Genomic DNA, 21,796 nt, shown 5'->3' with positions numbered 1-21,796 from the left:
TTTCCTACTCTTTTGCCAAATGGGCTTCCTGGTTCTTACTTTTTCTAGCCTTACAGCAAACCATGCCCCCCACAGGCTCCAAACTTCCTCCAGACCTGCATGTAGCCAACCACATACATACCTTCAAGACATTTATTCCTTGCTTATATACCACTAATTCATCTTCCAATGTATCTATCGACTCCTATCCTACCTAATTATAACTTGGTGTTATCTCTTACCTTGGCTTTTGTAATTACCTGGGTATTGTATACATGTCAAAAAAAGGAAACCGCGCTAGGATTAATGTAAATTTTATCAGAAAATAACATATAGAAAAAAATGTGTGAAAGCAGCAGCTTGATGTGGGATAAACACAATAAATTGAATAAGAAAAAAGAGAGAAGCTGCGCAGCGTCTCTCTTTTTTCTTATTGTATACATGTGCACATATTGCCAAATGACTGTTTGTATTTTAAAACTTTCTAATAAAAATGTATTGAAAGTGAAAAAATAGAGTGGTTCAGGAAATTATCGCATTATGGTTGCTAGATGTAGCTGAAGAGGTTGGAAAATAATTTACGATTTTCCACTCCATCTAGTGAGCCTTTATACCATATTTTCCAACCCACTCTATATTTTATGAATGAATAACATTTGACCTATAGAGGAAATAGATGGAGGACATTCAATTATGCCCAATTTGCACAGAACAAACGCACCAACAGTTTAACTGGACAGATAACTATGCAATATTATTAAAAATACAGCCCAAAGTGTATGTATAGCCCAATTTTTTGTTTTGGATAGACTAGGGAAGGGTTAAACCCCTTGCCATGTAATTTTTCTGCTGTCTTTGTACCATTTACAGGCCCAGAGATGCAAAAGGAAGTTAGACAGGAATTCCTCTCTCTCCAGAACAGGTGTTCCATTGAAAGATTTATCTTTACATTTTGACCTAGGGGCAACTCTAAAGTTCTGGATTTCACCTCACTTTCTTGGTGACAAGGGTCATCATTACACACAGAGGAGTGCATGTGTACCCCCAATGGGAACACAGACAACAATAAAAACTTGACAGAGGGTCTAACCCTTTCCCACTCTATCCAATTAAAAAAAGTTTGGCTTTAGGTTTGGTTAAAGCAGAAGAGATGTCCCCCCAGCGCCTAGGGTGTCAGTCTTAGTGACAGGAAAAACAATATATACAAACCACAATTGTCATCTCATGCAGACCTCAAAATTTTGGACATTGTTATTTCTAAACTCTTTAATACCATTGCATCTACCGTGCTAAAACAAATAGAATTGCAGCATCTGCTTATGGTTTATCTACATGGCACAATCCTCAATAGGTCCACCAGGTGGCTCCCTTTTCACAGAAAAAAGAAGTAGCCTGGCCCTGTTCATGGCTATTTATCATAAAGGGTTCTATATAGTGTGGATTTTTCCTTTTCAGTTCTCTCCAAATAATGCTTACTATAATACTGTACACAGCCAGATTCCTCTATCAAAAACTGCCTAATAGTAGATGACTAATAAATCTGGTACTCCCTGTTTACAGTATCCACAGGTCTAATGTTAGACATTTTTTAGAGTTGTTTGCAGCAAGACACACACTATTGGAGTTAGTTCCTTATTATATTGGCCATGTAATAAAAAGGCAGGGTTACTGTGCTTGTCTGCCTGGATCTGTATTGTGTATATTAGAACAGCACCTGTTTAATAGGTCTTAAAGTGGTTGTAAACCCTTAAAAAAATTCTAAAAAACAAACAAACCTGCAAGACAAAGGCGTAATGAGCTAGTATGCATAGCATACCTACCTGAGATCGAAGCCCCCGCAGCGGTCCTCATTCACCGCTCCAGCAGCCGACATCTCTCGGGGGAGTTACTTCCAGGTATCGCGGCTCCGGTGCTGTGATGGGCCGGAGCCGCGATGACGTCACTCCCGCGCATGGCCTGGGAGCCACCGGTAACGGCACAGTACAACTGAAGCAACGGTTCGTATGTGCCGTTGCTTCAGTTTACTTAAGTGTTTATAGGCTTGCCTGTAGTATAAAGTGGTTGTAAAAGGTTTACAACCACTTTAAGAATGAATACATTGGTTCCTGTATTGGTTCAGCAGTTTTTCATCCTATAGAAGAACCGCAGTGAGTTTTTCTAAATTATTGTTTATTTCAGGGGTCTCCAAACTTTCAAAACAAAGGGCCAGTTTACTGCCCTTTGTAGCTAGTGAAAGTAGAAAATGCCCTGGCATTGTTAGGAGTAAACAATGCCATAGGCTTGGTGGTCAGTGCAAATAAAAAAAAAATACATAATTTTTGTCGGTGGGAGAAATAGTGTTCCATCGTTGGTGTCAGTGGGAGGAATAGTGCCCCATTGCTGGTGTTATTGGGAGGAATAGTGCCCCATTGCTGGTGTCAGTGGGAGGAATAGTGCCCAATTGCAGGTGTTAGTGGGAGGAATAGTGCCCCATTGCAGGTGTTAGTGGGAGGAATAGTGCCCCATTGCTGGTGTCAGTGGGAGGAATAGTGCCCCATTGCAGGTGTTAGTGGGAGGAATAGTGCCCCATTGCAGGTGTTAGTGGGAGGAATAGTGCCCCATTGCTGGTGTCAGTGGGAGGAATAGTGCCCCATTGCAGGTGTTAGTGGGAGGAATAGTGCCCCATTGCTGGTGTCAGTGGGAGGAATAGTGCCCCATTGCTGGTATCAGTGGGAGGAATAGTGCCCCATTGCAGGTGTCAGTGGGAGGAATAGTGCCCCATTGCAGATGTTAGTGGGAGGAATAGTGCCCCATTGCAGGTGTCAATGGGAGGAATAGTGCCCCATTGCAGGTGTCAATGGGAGGAATAGTGCCCCATTGCAGGTGTCAGTGGTAGGAATAGTGCCCCATTGCTGGTGTCAGTGGGAGGAATAGTGCCTCATTGCTGGTGTTAGTGGGAGGAATAGTGCCCCATTGCTGGTGTCAGTGGGAGGAATAGTGCCTTATTGCTGGTGTCAGTGGGAGGAATAGTGCCCCAACGGCCGGATAAAGGCTGTATATGGCTCGCGGGCTGCAGTTTGGAGTGTATATGGATGTGTATGAATCATTTACATCAAATGACCTGCTGTATAGAAGCTGTGTTAAGTAGCAATGAATGGGCACCATATTGCCCAACTGACATTTTCTCTTTTGGATTCCATACCCTTTGTACCTCTTTCCTCCCCAGTTGTCCCTCTTTTTGATCAGATGCAAAAAAAAAATGTTTAAGGGCTCATTTACACTTGCTTCGGCTTCAACACACATTAACGGCTAGTTTACACTTGCTTCAAAACAAGGCTTCGGATCGGCTTTGTTAAAGCTCCCTGAACGCTAGTCAAAGCTCCCGTCACTAAATAAAATGGTTAGCTTACAGTCCTGTTTACACCTTGCTTTTGCTTTGTTTCGGCTTCGCTTCAAAAATGATACCCACTGTCGCTTTAGTGGGTCTTCAAAGCCCCACCAAAGGCTCATCGAAGCACCAAGCAAAAGCAAGGTGTAAACAGGACTGTACGCTAACCATTTTATTTAGTGACAGGAGCTTTGACTAGCGTTCAGAGAGATTTAACAAAGCCTGTCCGAAGCCTTGTTTTGAAGCAAGTGTAAACTAGCCCTTAAAGCAGGATGGATAAAAATCAATGATTTTAAAAAAAAAAAATCAAATTTTTTTTATTTAAATCGGATTTTTTCTAATTATTATCAAATTCATTTTAATAAAATACTTTTGGAGTAAAAATCTAAAGATAGTTTTCTATTTAAGACACATTAATAATTGAGTTTGTTCGGCATGAAATTGAGCTTAGTTATGTAGTATGAGGCTGTATATTCTGCAATATTTACATTTTTGGTAAACTCGTTCAATGAATCCAAGCTCTGCAAGCTGAGAGAATATGCACTGCATTGATGCATTCACACAATTTCACAGTAACCATGAAATAAAACAAAGTTCAGGAATATTCTTTTATCCCATTGTTTTGCAAATCTATGTACACTACAAACTGTATGATTGAATCAGTTTGGATATCGCTGTTTTACTAACCTGATGGCTTACTAGTCTAAATAGGAAACCGTCATTTTGTTTGCAAATATTAAAGATTCTAACTACCAGCAAGAATGAGTCCTTACATTTAAAGAGCCCCCGTCATTTCAGATCCAGCATGGCAGCGCCAGTTAGCAGGCTTCCACTCCTGCTTTCGCCATGTCACAACCTTGTTGTATCACTGCCGCATCACCGGCCATCTCATTAAAGTGAATGGGATTGTCGGCGAGTCAACAGCGGGTCGGAGGAGGAGCCACTGCGGGACAGAGATGACAGTTGCTCTTTAAAAATTATGATTTAAATCGAGTTGAATTAAATCAAGCCTTTTTATTAGTGCTTTAAATCGTGATTTAAATTGTGATTTAAATCGACTTGATTTAAATCAAATCCACCCTGCCTTAAAGTATTACCCAACTTCAAGGAGAATTGTATAGGACTAAAGCCTTTTTATACACCCTCTAATTTATTGCATAGGTTATTTTGAACCAGATCTATAAAGAAAATACATTTTGTAATAATAATCACTGAGTTTAAAGTAGTTCTAAAGTCTAAACGTTTTAAACTTTAATGCATACTTACCTGGCTACTCTAGTGCTCTCCTTCTCTTCCTGGTCTCAAAGGAGACACAAGGAGCAGTGGGAGCCATAGGCTCCTTCTGCTGTCAGTCAAATCCTGTGAGGAGAGAGCAGGGGGCGTGGCTGAACCGTGCTGTGTGTGTGTCTATGGACACACATAGTCCAGCTCAGGAGTGGCATCTGAACAGAAAGCACGGCTTTCTGAGGGAAGATAGAGGGGAGAGTGCCAGTTGGGGACTCCATAGGAGGAGGTAAGGGAAGGATGAAAAAAATTTTTTAAATTATATTTTTCATGGTTTGTGGAATTAGGGCAGTGACAGGGCCAACTAAATTTGTTCTGCAGAAGGATGTCCCTTTTTTTCATCTGAAAAAATAATTGTCATAGTATGTGCCACGTTAAAATACACTCTCTCGCCTGTTTAGCGCCAATCCACATTTGAAAACAAGAATAACCTGGGTAGCATTTGGCCTTTTGCCAGTCTTGTGCTGTAGGCATACAGAATTTATGGAACTCTTTTTTTTTTATACACTGTCAATGTCAATAATCAAGCTGGCCAATTATTGGATAAATGTCATGAAAAAAGTGCAATCAGAAAACATCTCGTCTTCTATAAAGAAGTATCACTTTTTTTTTATAGTATTCAGTTCCCAATGGGACAAAGTACATGTATGTCCTATCTTCCTAGATTCCCTGTAACACAGGCTGTGATGTCAAACAAGGCGCCCCCCTCCCCTTGGCACACGCCCACTCAACCCCACAGCTAGCACCCAGATGGCTGCATAGCTAGTGAGCGGCTGTCTTTGACACCCAGCACATGCCTGGGGCAAGTACTGGCATGAGGAATGTATTTTCCAGGGCAATCTACAGTGCAGTCGTCTTTCCCCCACTGTGCTGTGTCATTGGTTGCTAGGACAGCTGGCTTGATGGTGCGTCTGCGTCTTCCACCCACACTAAAATGTTAGAGTCTCATTCACCAGTTCTTAAAGCCCAGTGTGCATGCGGCCTAAAGTACAAGTTCACTGTCTGAACTACTGAGGCACCCTTTGGTATCTAGAAACATTTGGCATGCATTTTTACAAGGTCAAACCCAAGTCCAATAAAAGTAAAATATCAGAGACTGTAGGGAGTTTCAGCCAGCTGATCCAAAATCCTGAAGCACATTGCAGAGGATAATTCTCCACAATTCAGCAGGTTTTTAATATGTATTTGCATACTGTTTCAGATCCATCAGCTCCACCTAAACCTACAATTGAAGCATCTGTGAAGTCATTTCGAGCTGGAGAGAATTTTGCTGTCACTTGCACTGTTCTGGGTGATCTGGACATTGGCGTAGATTTCACCTGGGCTTATCCCGGGCAGAAGGTAAGAGGCAGTCCTGGAATCATTGTTCTTGTGCTATATTACAAATGTTCTAGTGTTTACTTCTATCCTTATTTAAATAGATCATTTACCAACAATTCTATGCATATATTAATATGATTATTATTAATTTACATGATTTATATAACGCCAGCAGTTGTGCAGTGCATTACATAGGGAAGACAATACAGTTACAATACATTTCAAAAAAGGAGGGTTAGGAGGGCCCTGCTCGTGAGAGCTTACAATCTAAAGGGAAAGGAAAGTGATACAGAAGGCATTATTTTGTGAGGGAAGACCTGATGGAAAAAGTAAACTTTCAGTGGTTAGATGGTGGGGGTTTAGGCCTCCCGAGGAGATAACAGTTTTCAAGGATTGCCTGAAGGTGGATAGAGTAGGACATATAGCTAAGTGGGTTGGGGTAGAGGTAGGGAGAAGTTCTAGAGAAGTCCTGGAGAGAAACATGGGGGGGGGGGGGCTGCAAATGGGCTAAAGAGCAGGAACTCTTGGGAGGAGCAAAGAGGGCGGTTTAGGTAATATTTTGGGATAGGGTTGGTGATGCAGCTGAGGGCTATTTGTGGATGGCTTTGTATGCTTTTGTTAGATAGATAGATGCATAATATTAAAACTTCTATCTATCTATCTATCTATCTATCTATCTATCTATCTATCTATCTAATAATTTTTCAATAATCATTTTTTCTACTGTCCACCAATCTATTCATCCATTGTAAATCTCATCTGTTAGTATAAATCCCTAATTTCATTTCAGGCTGAACTAGAGACCAAGCTTGTTTTTTTTTCACTTGGGGAGAAGTAAAAACCTTTGCAAGACTTTTATTGCCATATGTGACTCCATTGTGAGATTTCCCCCCATTTTGGCTATATGACAACAAGACAAGAAATTAGGCAATAAAGGTCAATAGACAGCAATAAAAAAAAAAAAATCCAAGAGGTGCTGGAACTTAATACATTTTTTTTGTTTGTTTTGGATAGAGCAAAGAAGGGTTCAAACTCTTATTAGTTTTAATTTTTGTTGCCCATGTCCTGTTGGTGAGGCTTCCTTCCAATTTAGGATAATTGTCCAATTCTTCCCCAGTCTATTCAAAATATAAAAAAGATTTTCCTTTGTATATACTTTAAAATTAAAATCAGGCTTACAGTGTAATGTGCTTGAGTCAACTTGGACTGTTTTTCTTACAAGCAGATCATTTTAACTAAATCTTTTACATTTTTCGTGGAATTGAATAAAAATCTCTTTTTATAAGACTAGGCTATTGAAGAGTAAACAATTTAGTCAAATTTTGTATAGCTGTCTGTGACACTGTTGGGGTGATTCACCTCACTTCCTGCCTCTGTGACCTATGAAGAAATTAGGGGAACAGTTTTCCCTGTAACAGGAAGACAAACACAGAAGTAGTCACCTCAGAGGCTCTAGTCCAGTGATGGCGAACCTTTTTGAGCCAGAGTGCCCAAACTTCAACACAAAACCAACTTAATTTATTTAAAAGTGCCAACACTGAATTAAACCTGCCAGCGGCTCTGTACAGACGATGGGACTGATCAACCCTCTGAATGAGCCCTAAGGGACCAAAAACGTACGATTCTGCCCCAAAAAAATTTTTGGTGCTTTTTCAAATGATGGAACGCTCAGGTGTGGGCAAGGCCATAGATAGTAATGGGGTTCATCTTCATGAGCGTTGGTGCGTTTCATGAATTACGCAATCAATATACTATATATGTGGACCATGGCAACCTACATCCAAGATGGAAATGGTAATTACCTGTTGGTAAATAGAAGTGGCTTCTACTGGTGTCCTTCAATGCAAATCGCTGTGGTTTTTTTAATTGAGCATGGTGGATATTTCTGCTGCCCCAAATAGCAGCACTTTGGAGACCTTACTAAAGAAGCACTAAGAGACCTGGTACTCCCAACACCAGACACAAGCAAGCTTGACCCCCAGACTGAAAATCTGGGAGTCTATTTTCTCTGGTGAGTGGGGATACGAGAGGGAAGTGCGGCACACTGCACGGCTTGTTTACTTGAAGCACTTCAGCACAGTTTTGAGGGTTTTGGAGTGCCGAGTACTTTATATAAAATTTTGGACTATTGTTTTTTTTATGTGTTTTTTCATTGTCAGTCACAATTATTCATTTTGGACTGTATGCACTGTATTATTGTTTTTTTATTTTATTTTTTTGATCGCTGTGAATACAGCCTGCCTGGGGACCTAAATATGGCGCCAGACGCCTGCGCTCAGCACAGGGGATTACCGCGCATGCGCAGAGGTGGCTTCGGGACCAGCCGAGCCTGGAGCACATGTTGATGCCCAAACAGCTTGCGCCATGCATTCCAAGCCCACCGGTGCACACGCGCGGTTCCACCAATCCACAGACAGAATCCCCCAGATGGGGGGACTCCGGGTGTGACGGGTGGAGACAATCCAGCTCCACAGCGGAGACACTCCCCAATCCCCAGGTAACCAGCCAAGCAAAGGCAAAGTAACCACAGCCATGTGTAGGGGAAAATCGTGTGACATTATGCACTGATACATAAGGAGGAACACATTGATGTGCAGAAATACAGATGCCTATAAACAAATTCCGAGGTTCGGCTGCCAGGGGGTAGCGATCCGCGACTTAGCTTGTGTGCCCACAGAGAGGGCTCTCTGTGTCAGCTGTAGCACGTGTGCGATAGATTCACCATCGCTTCTCTAGTCCTTCATCATTTTACAGAAAAGTTGCATTGTTTCAATATTTTCTCCACTTCTGTTCCAACAGGAAACGTGGATACATTTGGTTTGGGTGCTAAGGTTTTCATAATCAGCCAAGTAATTAAAACTGTTGGTTATCTGATACTAAACATCCGCTGGAGATGCCAGCTCAGCTTTCTATCTTGCCGAGCTCTTGGTTTCATGTCAAGTGGCATGGTCCCCTAACCTCCTTCTGGATTCTCTTCAAAGAACTCATTTGTCAAGTTTTCAGTCCATTTTTTAGGTATTAGTTATGGTTTTTCTTACTGAGTTGCATTTAACCACTTCATCACTGGACACTTTCACCCCCTTCCTGCCAGGCCAATTTTCAGCTTTCAGCGCTGTCGGACTTTGAATGACAATTGTGCGGTCATGCAACACTGTACCCATATGACATTTTTTCTTTTATTTAAGACAGATAGAGCTTTCTTTGGTGGTATTTAAAAACCACTGTTTTTTTGTTTTTATTTTTTTGCTAAAAAAACAAAAAAAGAACAAAAAAGTTTGAAAAAAAAAAGTTTCTGTTATAAAATTTAGCAAATTAGTAATTTTTGTTCTCCACTGAAGTGCGCTGATGAGGCTGCACTGATCATCAGTGCCCTGATGATCAGTGTGCGGACAGCCTTGCTGGTAATCAGCACTCTTTTCCTTTCTTCACACAGACACAGCATGTTTTTTATGTTTTTTGTTTTGTTAGTTTTGAGACAGAATGGGGGAGAGTTAGACCTTCTAGTTCTTATTGCAGTTACTTGCCCAATTGGGGAGATTCACCCTTTTTTTGTACTGCTGATCATTATCACCATGAAACAAACTGAGGGGAAATACGAAAATGTTAGAGGTGTCCCCAGAATAAGAAGTGAAGGGACACCTGTTCTGAGGACAATTGTTAAACTTCTTGCTGCATGTCTGGGACAGAAAGTGAAGGGAAATTTCCCCAAAGGTACACAGAAAGCAAAAAAATAACCTGGCAGGGTTTTAAACCTACCTCACTCTATCCAAAGCATTACAAATGTTTTGGCTATACATATACTATAAATACTATACTTTTTACATTCAGTAATAAGAAAATTGTTGTACCCCCTTCTACAGATTGGCAGACCTCCTCATGTCCGAGAGAGCACTTCCCAGACCAGAAGAGGTGGCCAGTTGCTGCAAGAGTCCCAAAGTGTCTTGAGTATTGAGGAATCTCGAACAGGGGATGGCGGCACCTATACCTGCACTGCTCAGAACCTTCAGGGGAGCACCTCAGTGAGCACAAATGTTTCTGTCCTCTCTGCTGCTGCCTCGGCCAGAGCCAGAAACCAAGGATAATACCACAGGTCTTGTTTTACAAAGGTATAAGTCAGTAGACTAATGAGCTGATGGAACTTTGTGGACACCACAACCATGTGACTGCAAAATCAAAAATAATCCTTTGTGCGGTGTTGAAAAGACTGGTTTTTCAGCCTTATAGTATATCAGTCCCTAAAGACATGGCCTTGTATTAGTTACATACAGTAAGTGTATTAAAGTGTACATCCCATATTAAGTTACAGCTTTTCTGATCTATGATTCAAATTACAAGTATGCAAATCATTCTATTGTCAGTGACATATCACTAGAATCCTCTCCCGAGCAGAAACCACTGCTTAAAATACATGGAAACTAACTGGATCACATTTTGTTTGTTAAAGCACTGTGTATCAAACAAATCCAATGGTTTTTCTCCCATCTTTCATCCTCTTTTGCAGCTCAGTTCTGCAGATCTCTTCCAGTAAATACATGCACTCTCTCCAGCATCAACTGCATTACATTGTTCTGGACTAGTTTACTGACATGACAACATTGGACCATGCCTGCACAAAGTTTGTTGGCATTACTAACTGTAGTGGTGCAGATGGTTCCTATCTGTGCCTTGTGGTGAACTGCAATGCACCTGTGTTTAGGTGCGTTTGGAAAGGTTCATTGGTTTACCATTCAAAATGAATGGTACCACAGTGCACTGGCAATGGCGTGTTATTGTGCGTTGTGGTAATGTATGGTAAAACCAAGCATGGTAACTACTTCAGTGCATAGGTGTGAAGACGGCCTTAAACTGTTCCCACCAACCGGGCACATATATGCAGTAGCAAGGCACAAACTGGTTAAGGCCGTCTTCACTTCCTTCGCATTGCGGTATATCTCATTGCGCTCTCTGTGCGGAAAGCATGCTCATTACGTGCTCCCAGCATAGTGACCGAGCTGTCACGTACAGCTCCCTGTCACTGTTTACAATCAAGAGCTTCCAATCATGTGACTGCTATGACAGCCAATCACATGATCAGGAGGCCAACATTCAGAGCCCCCATAAAGAGCTGCTAGGCGGTGGCAGTGGCAAGGGGGTTAAAAAAGAACTTTAATAAGCACTATCTGCCCCTAAATTGGTCCATCCGTTTGTGAAAAACAGAGGCCTGGTTGACATGCAGATATACTTTAACAATTATTTATTTTTTGTGTTAGAGCTGAACTCCAGGCATAAACACTTTCATTGAAATATATTTCTCAACAGCTACAAAACATACAAATCAACTTTGTGTGCACCAGATGCCTTTGCACACTAAGATATTACTTTGTAAAAGGAGCAGTGATATCATCGTTTGGCTCAGTGTAAAAAACCAAGCTTCGATGGTGTGTTTGTCAAACGACAACGCATGTTTTGTTGTGAAAACGCAGCTAATGCTCCTAAATGCTGCTAGAAGCTGCTAAACCCTAAATATAAGATTTTTTTAATACAGTGTTTTCTGGCAAGGTAACTGGCGTTTTTTTAAAACACGATACATGTGGTTTATGCATTAGGTTTCTTGCATATGTGCCTGAAAATCTGCAAATTCCAATGTTTGGAGCCCTCCCTTCTACTTAGTTTGTCTAAACTGTCAAAGCTGGAGTGCTCTTTCTTATCTTCTGCATGGGCACAGACAATGCAGGACTTCCACTTCTTATTTATTTATGATCTTAAAGTGTACCTGTGATAGGACAAAACAAATAGAAAAGACATACTGACTGACTTATGCTGATACTCTGGTTTTAATACCGATAGAGTACCTAAAGTTGAAAAAGTGTGCAAATCTGGTACAGCAATGCCCCGTACACACGATCAGATTTTCCGACAACAAATGTTAGATGTGAGCTCGTTGGCGGAAAGTCCGACCGTGTGTATACTCCATCGAACATTTGTTGTCTGACTTTGTTGGCTAGCAGGTTCTCAAATTTTCCACCAACAAATGTTTGTTGTTGGACTTTGTACACAAGTTCGTCGGACAAAAGTCTGCACATGCTCGGAATAAAGTATGAGCCGGAGATATAACTAGCGTTTGTAATGGAGATATCACGTACGTCTTGTATGTCACTACGTTCGTAATTGTTGGTCAACATTTGTATGACCATGTGTATGCAAGACAAGTTGGAGCCAACATCCTTCGAACAAAAATTTGTCGGAAAGTCCGATCATGTGTACGGGGCATAAGTCAGAGAAAGGTACAATGTACTGATTTGCCTGCTTGTTGTGGGTCTGTGATTCAAAGTATAGCAAACAGAAAACAAGCTCAGAAGAGCACAGCAGCCTGTATGTTTCTTTGATTACAGATGTCGTGCCCACTAAAACACATCCCTACAAGGTGCCTAGGTGGACACCATATGATAATTATTGAACTTGGCGATTGGTTGCTCAGACACCGATCATTGCACCATGTGATATAATGTAGCACCCTCCTAGGTAGGTGATAGGATTAGATAAGTTAGTATTACTTTTAAATTTGATAAAATGGTACATTTGGTAAATTTAGCTGCCACACTGTAGTCAGTGTAGCTGAATTTATTTGGTAGGCAAAAGCATATTCTACTGTATCAGGTAAAGCCGTTCTCTGCTAGTAAGGTGCTGAAGAGCTTTGTCCACCTTATCTTCTACATAAAGGGACTCTGCTTTTGTGGCTCTAACTACTAAGCTGAAGTATATTGTTTGTTTCAAGCTCGGACTTATCCTGAAGAATACGCTCAGTTGTTCATAGTTCTTGTGTTTGGAGTGTCCCACCACTACCCTATCCAAGTTCTCCAAAAAAAAAACAAAAAAAAAAAACACCACAATAGAATAGGGGTATGTCTAAATCAGAAGACGGCTTTGAGCTCAGTAGATTTGTGGGCCAGCTGGTGTCATCGAGCAAAAGGGCACTTAAAACGGAGGCCTTTTGCTGGTGCCTGTTTTGATTTCTATGCATTCAAGTTTGTGTTGTCCAGCTACAGGTTTGCTTTAAATCTAGGCAAGCACGGGCAAATAAGTATTCTGAATGTTCGGCTTAAGATATCAGCTAACTTGCATATTAGGACTTCCCTCCCCTCCCCACTTGTGTCATACACACAACAGATGGTAAAATCACAAGCACAGCAAATATTTCAACATACAGTGGTGTGAACCAGCCAAGTAATTATTATTGGGTAATGTGTTTTTCAATGTATTATTAGCAAACAAAATGTAAGGGTGAGTTTAACCTAGAATTTGTTGTGATTTTTCTTAAAATATCCTGTTTTTTTGTCCATGCTGAGGAAATTATACAGAAAGTGATATTGAATGGGGACCACTTTTCTATCACACAAGTATGAGGAAAAGCAATCAACTCCCAAAAGCACAACTTGTACTAATTATTGAAGTTGATCACTATCTTCACACTCATGGGGGGGGGAGACACAGTTCCTCTTTAAGCTATATTTACACAGTGAGCCAACACAAAAGTTGTACAACTTCCGATCCGACTTTGCCCTGTGACTTAATTTCTGACTTCCATGCAACCTCAATTAACAGGATCCGACCATACCAGGGCCTTTGAGTTTGGTATTAATCTTGAGGGGGGGACCCCATGCCAAAATTGGTATGGATCTCAAGGGGAAACCCCATGCTGAAAAAAAAAAATGTCATGGGGTCCCCCCAAGATCCATACCAGGCCCTTATCCGAACATGCAGCCTGGCAGGTAAGAAGGGGGGGGGGGAATCAAGTGCCCCCCCCTTTTGGACCATACCAGGTCCATTCACATGGTAAACATGTGAATGGACCCTTAATCCTTGTACACACACTGAGAATATCAGACGAATGATCATCCAGGTTTTTTTGCATGCTAGTTTCATATCGAAAATAAAGAGGTTACTAAAGCTATGATAATTCTCGTACAACAGAATACAACTTCGGAAGTGATGTAACGTATTATAATGTATTCTTTCGCTCGAGCATGCATGGTCTTGATAACTATTTGTTTTCGGACGAATACTGTACTTATTAGTATGCGTTAGCGTTGTGTGCACAATTTTAAAAGGCCATGACTAAAGAAAAAAAAAAAAAAATTAGAAACGCTGGTTTATTGCACAGTACCATCCTCAGGTACAGAACTGTGAGCAGCGCAGTAGTGAGATCACCAAATCTGGTGAGACTAGCAAGAGTGTTTTAGATAATCTCGCTCAGCTGCATGAGGTTATGAGACTACAGAACCTGAGTGCCAAGGCACAGAAAATGCTCTGCCATTTCTTAGGAGGAGTTTAAAGAAAAATTTTAATATTAAAGGGTACCGCTTAGGCAAAATTGACATGTCCAGGTGTTCCCTAAAAAAAACAGCAAATCTTTACTTTACCATAACGGTGGCTTGTGATTGTCATCATGTAGGACGTTTAAAGGATAAGTTCACCTTTTGTAACATGTTACATCCATTGCATATTATATTATATATTTGGATAATAAATTGATAAGGACCAGTATTCAGAAGGATAAAATTAATTTATTAAAAAGGCATTTGGGAAATGGAAATTGTACAGTACATCAGATAGTGGAAATGTCATTATGAAAATGTATACAGAACAATTTCAATCAAGACGAGAGTTTCCTGCCTCTGAAGTATCCTTTAAATGTTACTATTGAAAACACAAGTATGGTTCACAAAGAACAGTGCTTTACCATGTATACTAATAGTAATGCCAAGTCCTACAAGCGAAATGGACTAAATAGAGACACAGACTGAGAGATATTTTAAAGCTGCCATTGCTGATCCCCTTCTGAAAAAGGTAATTGCTGGTGTCTAGCTTCAGTATTTTCTTAGACCTCGCCATAGAACAAGAATGCAGATGAGCAAAGTCAGAGTGAAATCAGAGCTCCTAATCTGCATACTATTTCCAGGTTAGTGACACAGATGTATGCATTAGCGTTGTCACCAGGAAAATTGGATTTTTAGATTGGAGGATCCGCAATGGCAGCTTCCATACGGCCTCAGGTGGAGTTCCTGTGCACTAAACTGACATTTCAAACAATGTTATCAGCTTTCCCAGCTGTCTATGTGAATTACAGAACACCTCTACCCTATGAAGTTGAGATGAAGACAGGGAGGTGTGTGTAGTCCGAAAATCAGAAACGTAGCCTTGGGTGATAACTCTGTGGGGCTCCATAGATACAGTGTAGTAAACATTGTCACACTGAGACAAGACTGTAGCCATCACATTTAAGGAACAAACAATAAAGAAAAATAATTCCAGCGCCACAATTCTGAACTATATGACAACACTGGAGATAGATGCTGCTGTACAAAACCTGTTAAAGCTTGGTGTAGTGGATGCAAACACCAAAGGGAACAGCACAAATACCTTTATTATGCAAAAAAGGTAAACCATTGTTTTGTATATTAGAGGGGTTTGTTCTGTTGCCTTTAATTTTTACATCTAAGAAACGGTAAGCTGCAAATTACATTTTAGGTATACTATAACAGCTTTTATTATTGGAAATCTTTCTTATTTACACTTCCTAATGCCTAGATATGGTTTCATGAATCTAGTTAATCACCCAATGACAGCCGTTTCCATGGTGCAACTAAACAAATCATTAGCACAGCAAACATTTCACACTGCGGTGGTGCAATATCCCATAAAAAGTGACATTCTTTATTACATAACGTGCTTGCTATGAGTCGCCATTGACATAAAGTGCTCTAAAAGTGCTCTATCGGGGTTTTCCACCACCTACAGCATTCAGCAGAAACCATACTGTACAGGGTGCTCAATGTGACTGAATAGGAGGATGGTGTTGGGTTGCTGTAAAGACCATTTATATGCTTTAGAACTTCTAGAGAATCAAAAACAGAATACAGTATGCCCACAGAGCTATAATAAGGCACTGGGATTCATTAACTGAAAAGGAGAGGCACTGACAGTATGATGATTGAAGTGACATTTCCACTATAACACTTGTCAGTTTATATCAGTGTTGTCAGTTTACCTGGTAACAGTTACTACAGCTACCTTGTATTGTACATACATGCAAAAATATCTATTTGGGGTTTGAAGGCCAAGTGTACATTTGTGATAAAAACAAACACTTTGCACGTCCTGGTTAATTCAGTGGCAAGAGCCTTAGCACAGTTTCTATACTGCATATGTATTCAATGAAGTGTAGAAAAGAAGATGTGCTGAGGCAATAGGGAAAGTCAGGACAAGCTTTCTAGGGTTATAGGTAATAAGAAATTCATCCTTTTAGATGTGCATATTTACTACCAGCCGATCATGAGCTAGTGAGTATACATACTGCATCTTAAGTATGATCCGATATGCCTCTTGATACTAGTCAGTGGCGGCCTGTCCATAGGGGGCACAGGGGCGTCACCCCCTTAATCCATGCTCCCAGCCCCTAATCTACATGCAGGGTGCCGGATGCATGGATTCCAATGTTTTTTTTTAAGCAAATGATTAGAGCCTGAGGTTCCAATTGGCTTCAAAAAAGGGTGGGGTCGGGGGGCAGAGCACTGAGCCCACCCAGTTGTGTGACAGAAGCGAATTAATATTCGCTATTGTCTTCCCGATTCTCCTCCTGGCCAATCAGGAAGTGGGTCATGAGACCTGATTGGCCAGGGGTCTCAGGACCCACTTCCCGTTCGGCCGGGAGGAGAAGCAACGGCTCCAGAGTGAGGTCTCCAGGGATGGCTCACCCGCAGCCACATCCAGCACTCCCCGGCTCGGACAGTGGAGGGAGGAAGAGGGGAGATCAGAGCGTCATCCCGGCCAGGACTCGTGCAGTTGGTTTGCATCACCCCCCCCCCTTCCCCCCCAAATAGCACCAGCCGCCACTGATACTAGTCCCTATAATGAGTCCTGTGTAGGAAATGTGAAATGGCAGGTTCATCGCTGACCTCCTACTGTACATCCATATTTGCACACTTGCTTAACTGCCCCGATTGTACCAAATAAACTAAAGCTTTTGATAGGGTGCTTATGCTTTGAATAATAACTTTACGGATTGCTCCAGTGTGCAAAAGTATAGCAAATTCAAGTCTACAAGTTTTCATACATGGACCACTGGAACATTAAGATTACCTATGACTTCATATACAGTCAAACCTGACAAAGTTTTTACAGTTAGGGCTCTTTCACAAAAGCTGTGGTCTATAGAGAGCATTCTGCATTTGAATTGCTCTACAGAAAGCATTTGACAGATGGTGAGGAGGGATTGCATCGCCTCCAGCTTTTAACACTTGGATCATTGGAACTTGCGTGCGGCAACAGTGTGCACTGCATGCAGTTGTGGGGTGCTTCTAGAGCACCCCCATTCAGTTGAATAGGTCACATTCCGTGGGCGCTTTGTCTTATGAAAGCAACAGGGGGTATAATTCCTGCTGCGGACATGAAGGAAAGCATCTCAGCCGCAGCATGCGTACACCTTTGGCTGCTGCCTCTGCAGCTAAAGTGCAGCTCAGCCACAGGGTTTTACCGCCTCCCCCAAACGTTACTGTGAATGAGCCCTTAGACAGTTACACTGGAAGCAAGCATTATTGGTGTATGGAGAGCTGATATAAGTGATTCAACTTGATTCACACAGAACTAAGAGAAGAAAGGAAATTTATCAAAACTGGAGCAGCTGTGCATGGCAACCAATCAATTCTATCTTCAGTTTGTTCAGTTAGTGGTTGCAAACCTCAGACATGAAACATGAACAAAGCATATCCCTCTATAGTGTGTACTTATCTCAATTAAGAGCAGTAAGTGTCATTTCTGTCTGCTGCTTTGTTCCTCTGCTATCAGCATGAATCACTTCTGACAAGTTTTCCTGACACCAAGAGAAAAAAATGTGACAGGGGAGGGCACTCCAGCTGATTGACAGCCTCAGCTCTGTTCATGTGTACTGTGTGAAGGGTGTGTGTCCCTTCCCTCCAATCAGCTCTCAGAGCTCCCCTCACTGAGCTCTGCAGAGTAACTTCAGCTCTCTGCCATTTTTTTTTTCTCACAATTCACATGATCTTTATAAATTCAGGACTTTGAACGTATGTAGAGAAGACAAAACCACAGATAAACAGATACAACTTCACCACTTCACTGGGTATATATAAGGGTTTACAACCACTTTAAGCTTTGAAGATGGACGATAGAAGCCGATAGGTTGCTAAGCACAGCTGCTCCAGATTCTGGCTGCAGTTTTCTTAAATTCCCCTCAAGGAGTTATAAAAGAATATATATGGATGGTCAAGAGAAATCCCTAGTGTTTAAACTCTTATATTACACCATTTGAATATATAATCCAATTCAGTGGGGGGGGGGGGGGGGGGGGGACACCCGCAAGATTATGAGACATCAACTATATATTCAAGCATGCTTGAGCATGCTGGGAGTGGGGTTTTAATAAAATCCACAGGCTGTCCCTTGACAGAAACAGAAATAAAATAGAATGCTACCCATACAAAAAAAATAAAATAAAAAAAAATAAAAGTGCTCACAACACACAAGCATGGCTAAAACTACAGTAAGTATAAAAATATATACATCTGTGACTTTTCAGGACTGGTGATGTGAAAAATGAAATTTAAGGGTTAGTTCACCTAATCAGATTGCAAATTTTTAGGTTCTCCAATAGATTCGATAACCCAGTAATCCTAATAAAACTCTTCAATATTCTCTTTCAAATGCTCTACATGGGCACATCTTAAGCTGAGTGTTATTGTCACGTACTTCCAGCTGGGCTGTCCAAAATACTATATAGAGAATCCAGCATTGGTCAGGGGCTATACATTAAAGGGGGGGGGGGGGGGTACAACTGAAATTTCAGGAAAGAGAGGAGATCTTGATGTGGCCAACCTAGAAGGAGATCAAGCCTGCAGGAGTTAAATTTAAATGTTCATTGTTGGATGGACAAAGTGGGGCTGATTTACTAAAACTGGAGAGTGCAACATCTGGTGCTTCCAGGTTTTATTGTCAAAGCTAAATTGAACAAGCTGAAGTTGGAAGCGGATTGGCCAATACACAGAGCCGCACCAGATTTTGCAATCTCCAGTTTTAGTAAATCAACCCCAGTATGTCCAAAGAAATACATTTTTTCTTAATTGTAGATAGAGTGGGGGAGGGGTTAAGAATTGCTGTTGTATTTTACTAAAGATTGGGTCTCTTTTGGAGAGAAGTCCCATTCTGTCCTGGGAATAACAGTTTTACCAGATGGACGGCAAATCAATGACTGGAAGCTGGTAAGGGTTTCAGCCTCCCCCTCTTAAATGGAAAAAGAAGCAAAGTTATTTTGTCTAATTGCAGTTAAAGATTTAGCCTCACCTACCGCTGGCGAAACCATTGTCACCGGGACAGGAAGAAAGGGGTAATCTCTAACAGAACCCCAGAAAGTAGTAACGACCTGACCAGGGTCCCAAACAATCAAAACAACATTTTTAGGTGAAACATATGATTTCAGTTTTAAAACAACGATTTTGCTTAGAGGAAGTGTCCTGTTGTCAGTCATGGATACCATAAACATGTATATACAGTTTCAATAATTAAAACAATAAAATAAATATGAATTGTTTCCACGAGAGGAAGCTTCTTGCATGTTTTAGGCTATCAGTATTGCCTTGGTCTTCTACATAAAACAAGGATTTTGACCCTTTGTCCATGAATTGAAGACTTCTTTCTCCTAGGTAACTTTGATGGAGTCCTGTGTTGTTATTGGCAGAGAAAAAGGGGACGGGCCATCCCCGTTCACCGTTCGGTAAAAGTGCTGTTCTTTGTCACGCTGTAGCTGTTCATGAAGCTGTTTCTCCTTTTCTAGGGACACTTGAGCATTCAGCAGCTCCTCTGTCAAACGGCTGCAATAAATCAGAAGCAGAGAATGAAACAATGATGCGCACACGAGTACAGTATGTAGGGAATGCTACACAAAAAAAGTATAAGGATTTTGGAGGTCACAGATACTTTCAGCAGGAAGTTACATTTAGGTTCCGTTCACATTAGTGTGAATTTAAAGTCGCGCAGTTTCAAGTGCAACTTTGATCTAACTCTCTGGCACTCAAGTCGCATCAAAGTAGTGCAGGAACCTTTTCAAAGTCCCGTAGATTGGAACCAGGTGCTATTGAAATCAACAGGCTGCAACTTGCCATGTGACTTTGTGTCCAAATTCGCATGACAAATCACACTAATGTGAACAGAGCCTTAACCCCTTCCCTCCTGCCCTGATGTCTCTTTAAACGTTGTAAAACTCCCAGGGGGGCAGGAAGGATTTGCAATCATGTGACCACTGTCACTGTGGTCACATGATTGGCAGTTAGTCCTGCCAGCTACCAATCCTTACCATGGACCAATAGCTGACTTTGACCTCTCTGTCTTTGTGCTGAGAGTGCATAGTGATAACGCTCTCAGCACATAAACATCAGTCGCCCAGTGACACATAGGTGCAACGTGTGGGCATTAAAGTCCACCCTTTTGCTGCCACACATGTGTGTTTGATGGTTGTATAGGGGTTAAAGCGGGAGTCCGGCGACCAATCTTTTTTTTTTTTTTTTTTTTTAGGTCATTGAGACACTTTGCTAACCCCAAAATAATACTCACAGTTTGGGTGTAATATTTCCGCCTCTGTCTGTTTTCGTACTGAAGAATAACTTAAAAAATGTGATGCTGGCTGTTTCCATCTTGCTTGTGGGCATGTGAAGCCCACAAGCATTGATTTCCTGGATGTGGTGAATGCTGTTCATTCACAGATTGTTCACGCGCATGATCATTGTTTTCGCACTGAATCTTGGGAAGCCTGACACTAAGCTCCCAGGAGACAGTGCGGCGCCGGGGAAAGGCAATAACCACGCCTACTCCCATGGGAGGAGAGACAGGAAGTGCCACAATAAAGTACAATATAAAAGGTAATTACAGCGATAAAAAATTTTTTTCGTGCAGCATTTGAACATCTATGCAATTAACTGAAGTGGGTAAGATTAAGTTAAAGATTTGAGTGGAACCCCGTTTTAATAAGCTTTTCTTTTTTTTTTTTTTTTTTTTTAGTAAAGCATAATAGTCCCAGTTTCAAAGTGGAAGTAAAACAATTGAAACAATATTTAAAGGTTTACTGCAATCATAAAGGCAATTCTACTAGTGTAGTTATTCCAAGGCTTTGGGCATTATTCAATCATCCATCAGCAAATTTAATGTAGAACAGGTAAAACAAAACAATTGCATGAATAATGCAGTCTGTCACTACATTAACACAGTGGATTTTTCTTCTGTAAAACAATTTTATTATCTGTTGATCCTGCCAGCAGATCTGTTATCTTTCCACTTCCCATGTTACAGTGACAAATATTTTATATTAAAACCACATGAACAAAGCTAACAATTGAAAGCACATCTATCAGTGTTATATGGTTTGTTCCAACCCCAGTAACAAATTTTTAGTGGACAGCTTGACCTGTTAAAATAGGTGGAAAAATAACCAATATACTGGCTGACTGGCAGATGGAGGGTTTCAGCAATAGAGGCAGTGTTGTCAATCCAAAAAGCAGTGGGCAGGACTAGGTGTGGCCAGGTGCTTTTTGACAAGCTACAGGCTTGTGAATTAACAGCGACATCACTGATTGTCATGTCCTCTGCAACATTTATTCACCCCACTGTAGTACAAGCAGGCACAGCCTACATGAGAGTGGCAACTCTGCTCTGAATTTGGGAGCAGTGCAGCATTGTTAGCACACCAACACAGGAAGCTGAAGTGAACTTCAATGGCAGGATCAACAGGTATTTGTGGGACCTTGCAGGAGTTTGAAAGAAAATGTTAAGCACAGATGAATTTATAATTAAGTGCTTCTGCAC

At 41.2% G+C, this 21,796-nt stretch overlaps 2 protein-coding genes across 2 annotated transcripts in view; one reads left to right on the top strand and one right to left on the bottom strand.

The window, feature by feature from the left end:
* The window catches only part of LOC141132556 (platelet-derived growth factor receptor-like protein), a 30,416-nt gene extending 20,167 nt beyond the window's left edge, over positions 1–10,249 (top strand). Inside the window, exons 5-6 of the mRNA XM_073621115.1 lie at positions 5,832–5,971; positions 9,811–10,249. Coding sequence (XP_073477216.1) covers positions 5,832–5,971; positions 9,811–10,032 — 362 coding nt within the window. The 3' untranslated portion in view covers positions 10,033–10,249. The remainder of the gene's footprint in view (positions 1–5,831; positions 5,972–9,810) is intronic.
* An 8,039-nt stretch (positions 10,250–18,288) lies between these two features.
* CCDC69 (coiled-coil domain containing 69) overlaps positions 18,289–21,796 on the bottom strand; it is an 84,434-nt gene continuing 80,926 nt past the window's right edge. The window contains exon 9 of the mRNA XM_073621114.1: positions 18,289–19,812. Within this exon, the coding sequence (XP_073477215.1) occupies positions 19,641–19,812 (172 nt within the window). The 3' untranslated portion in view covers positions 18,289–19,640. The remainder of the gene's footprint in view (positions 19,813–21,796) is intronic.

The sequence above is a fragment of the Aquarana catesbeiana genome, linkage group LG03, assembly GCF_042186555.1.
Source record: "Aquarana catesbeiana isolate 2022-GZ linkage group LG03, ASM4218655v1, whole genome shotgun sequence".
Taxonomy (NCBI): domain Eukaryota; kingdom Metazoa; phylum Chordata; class Amphibia; order Anura; family Ranidae; genus Aquarana; species Aquarana catesbeiana.
This window is presented reverse-complemented; position numbering and strand designations above follow the sequence as displayed.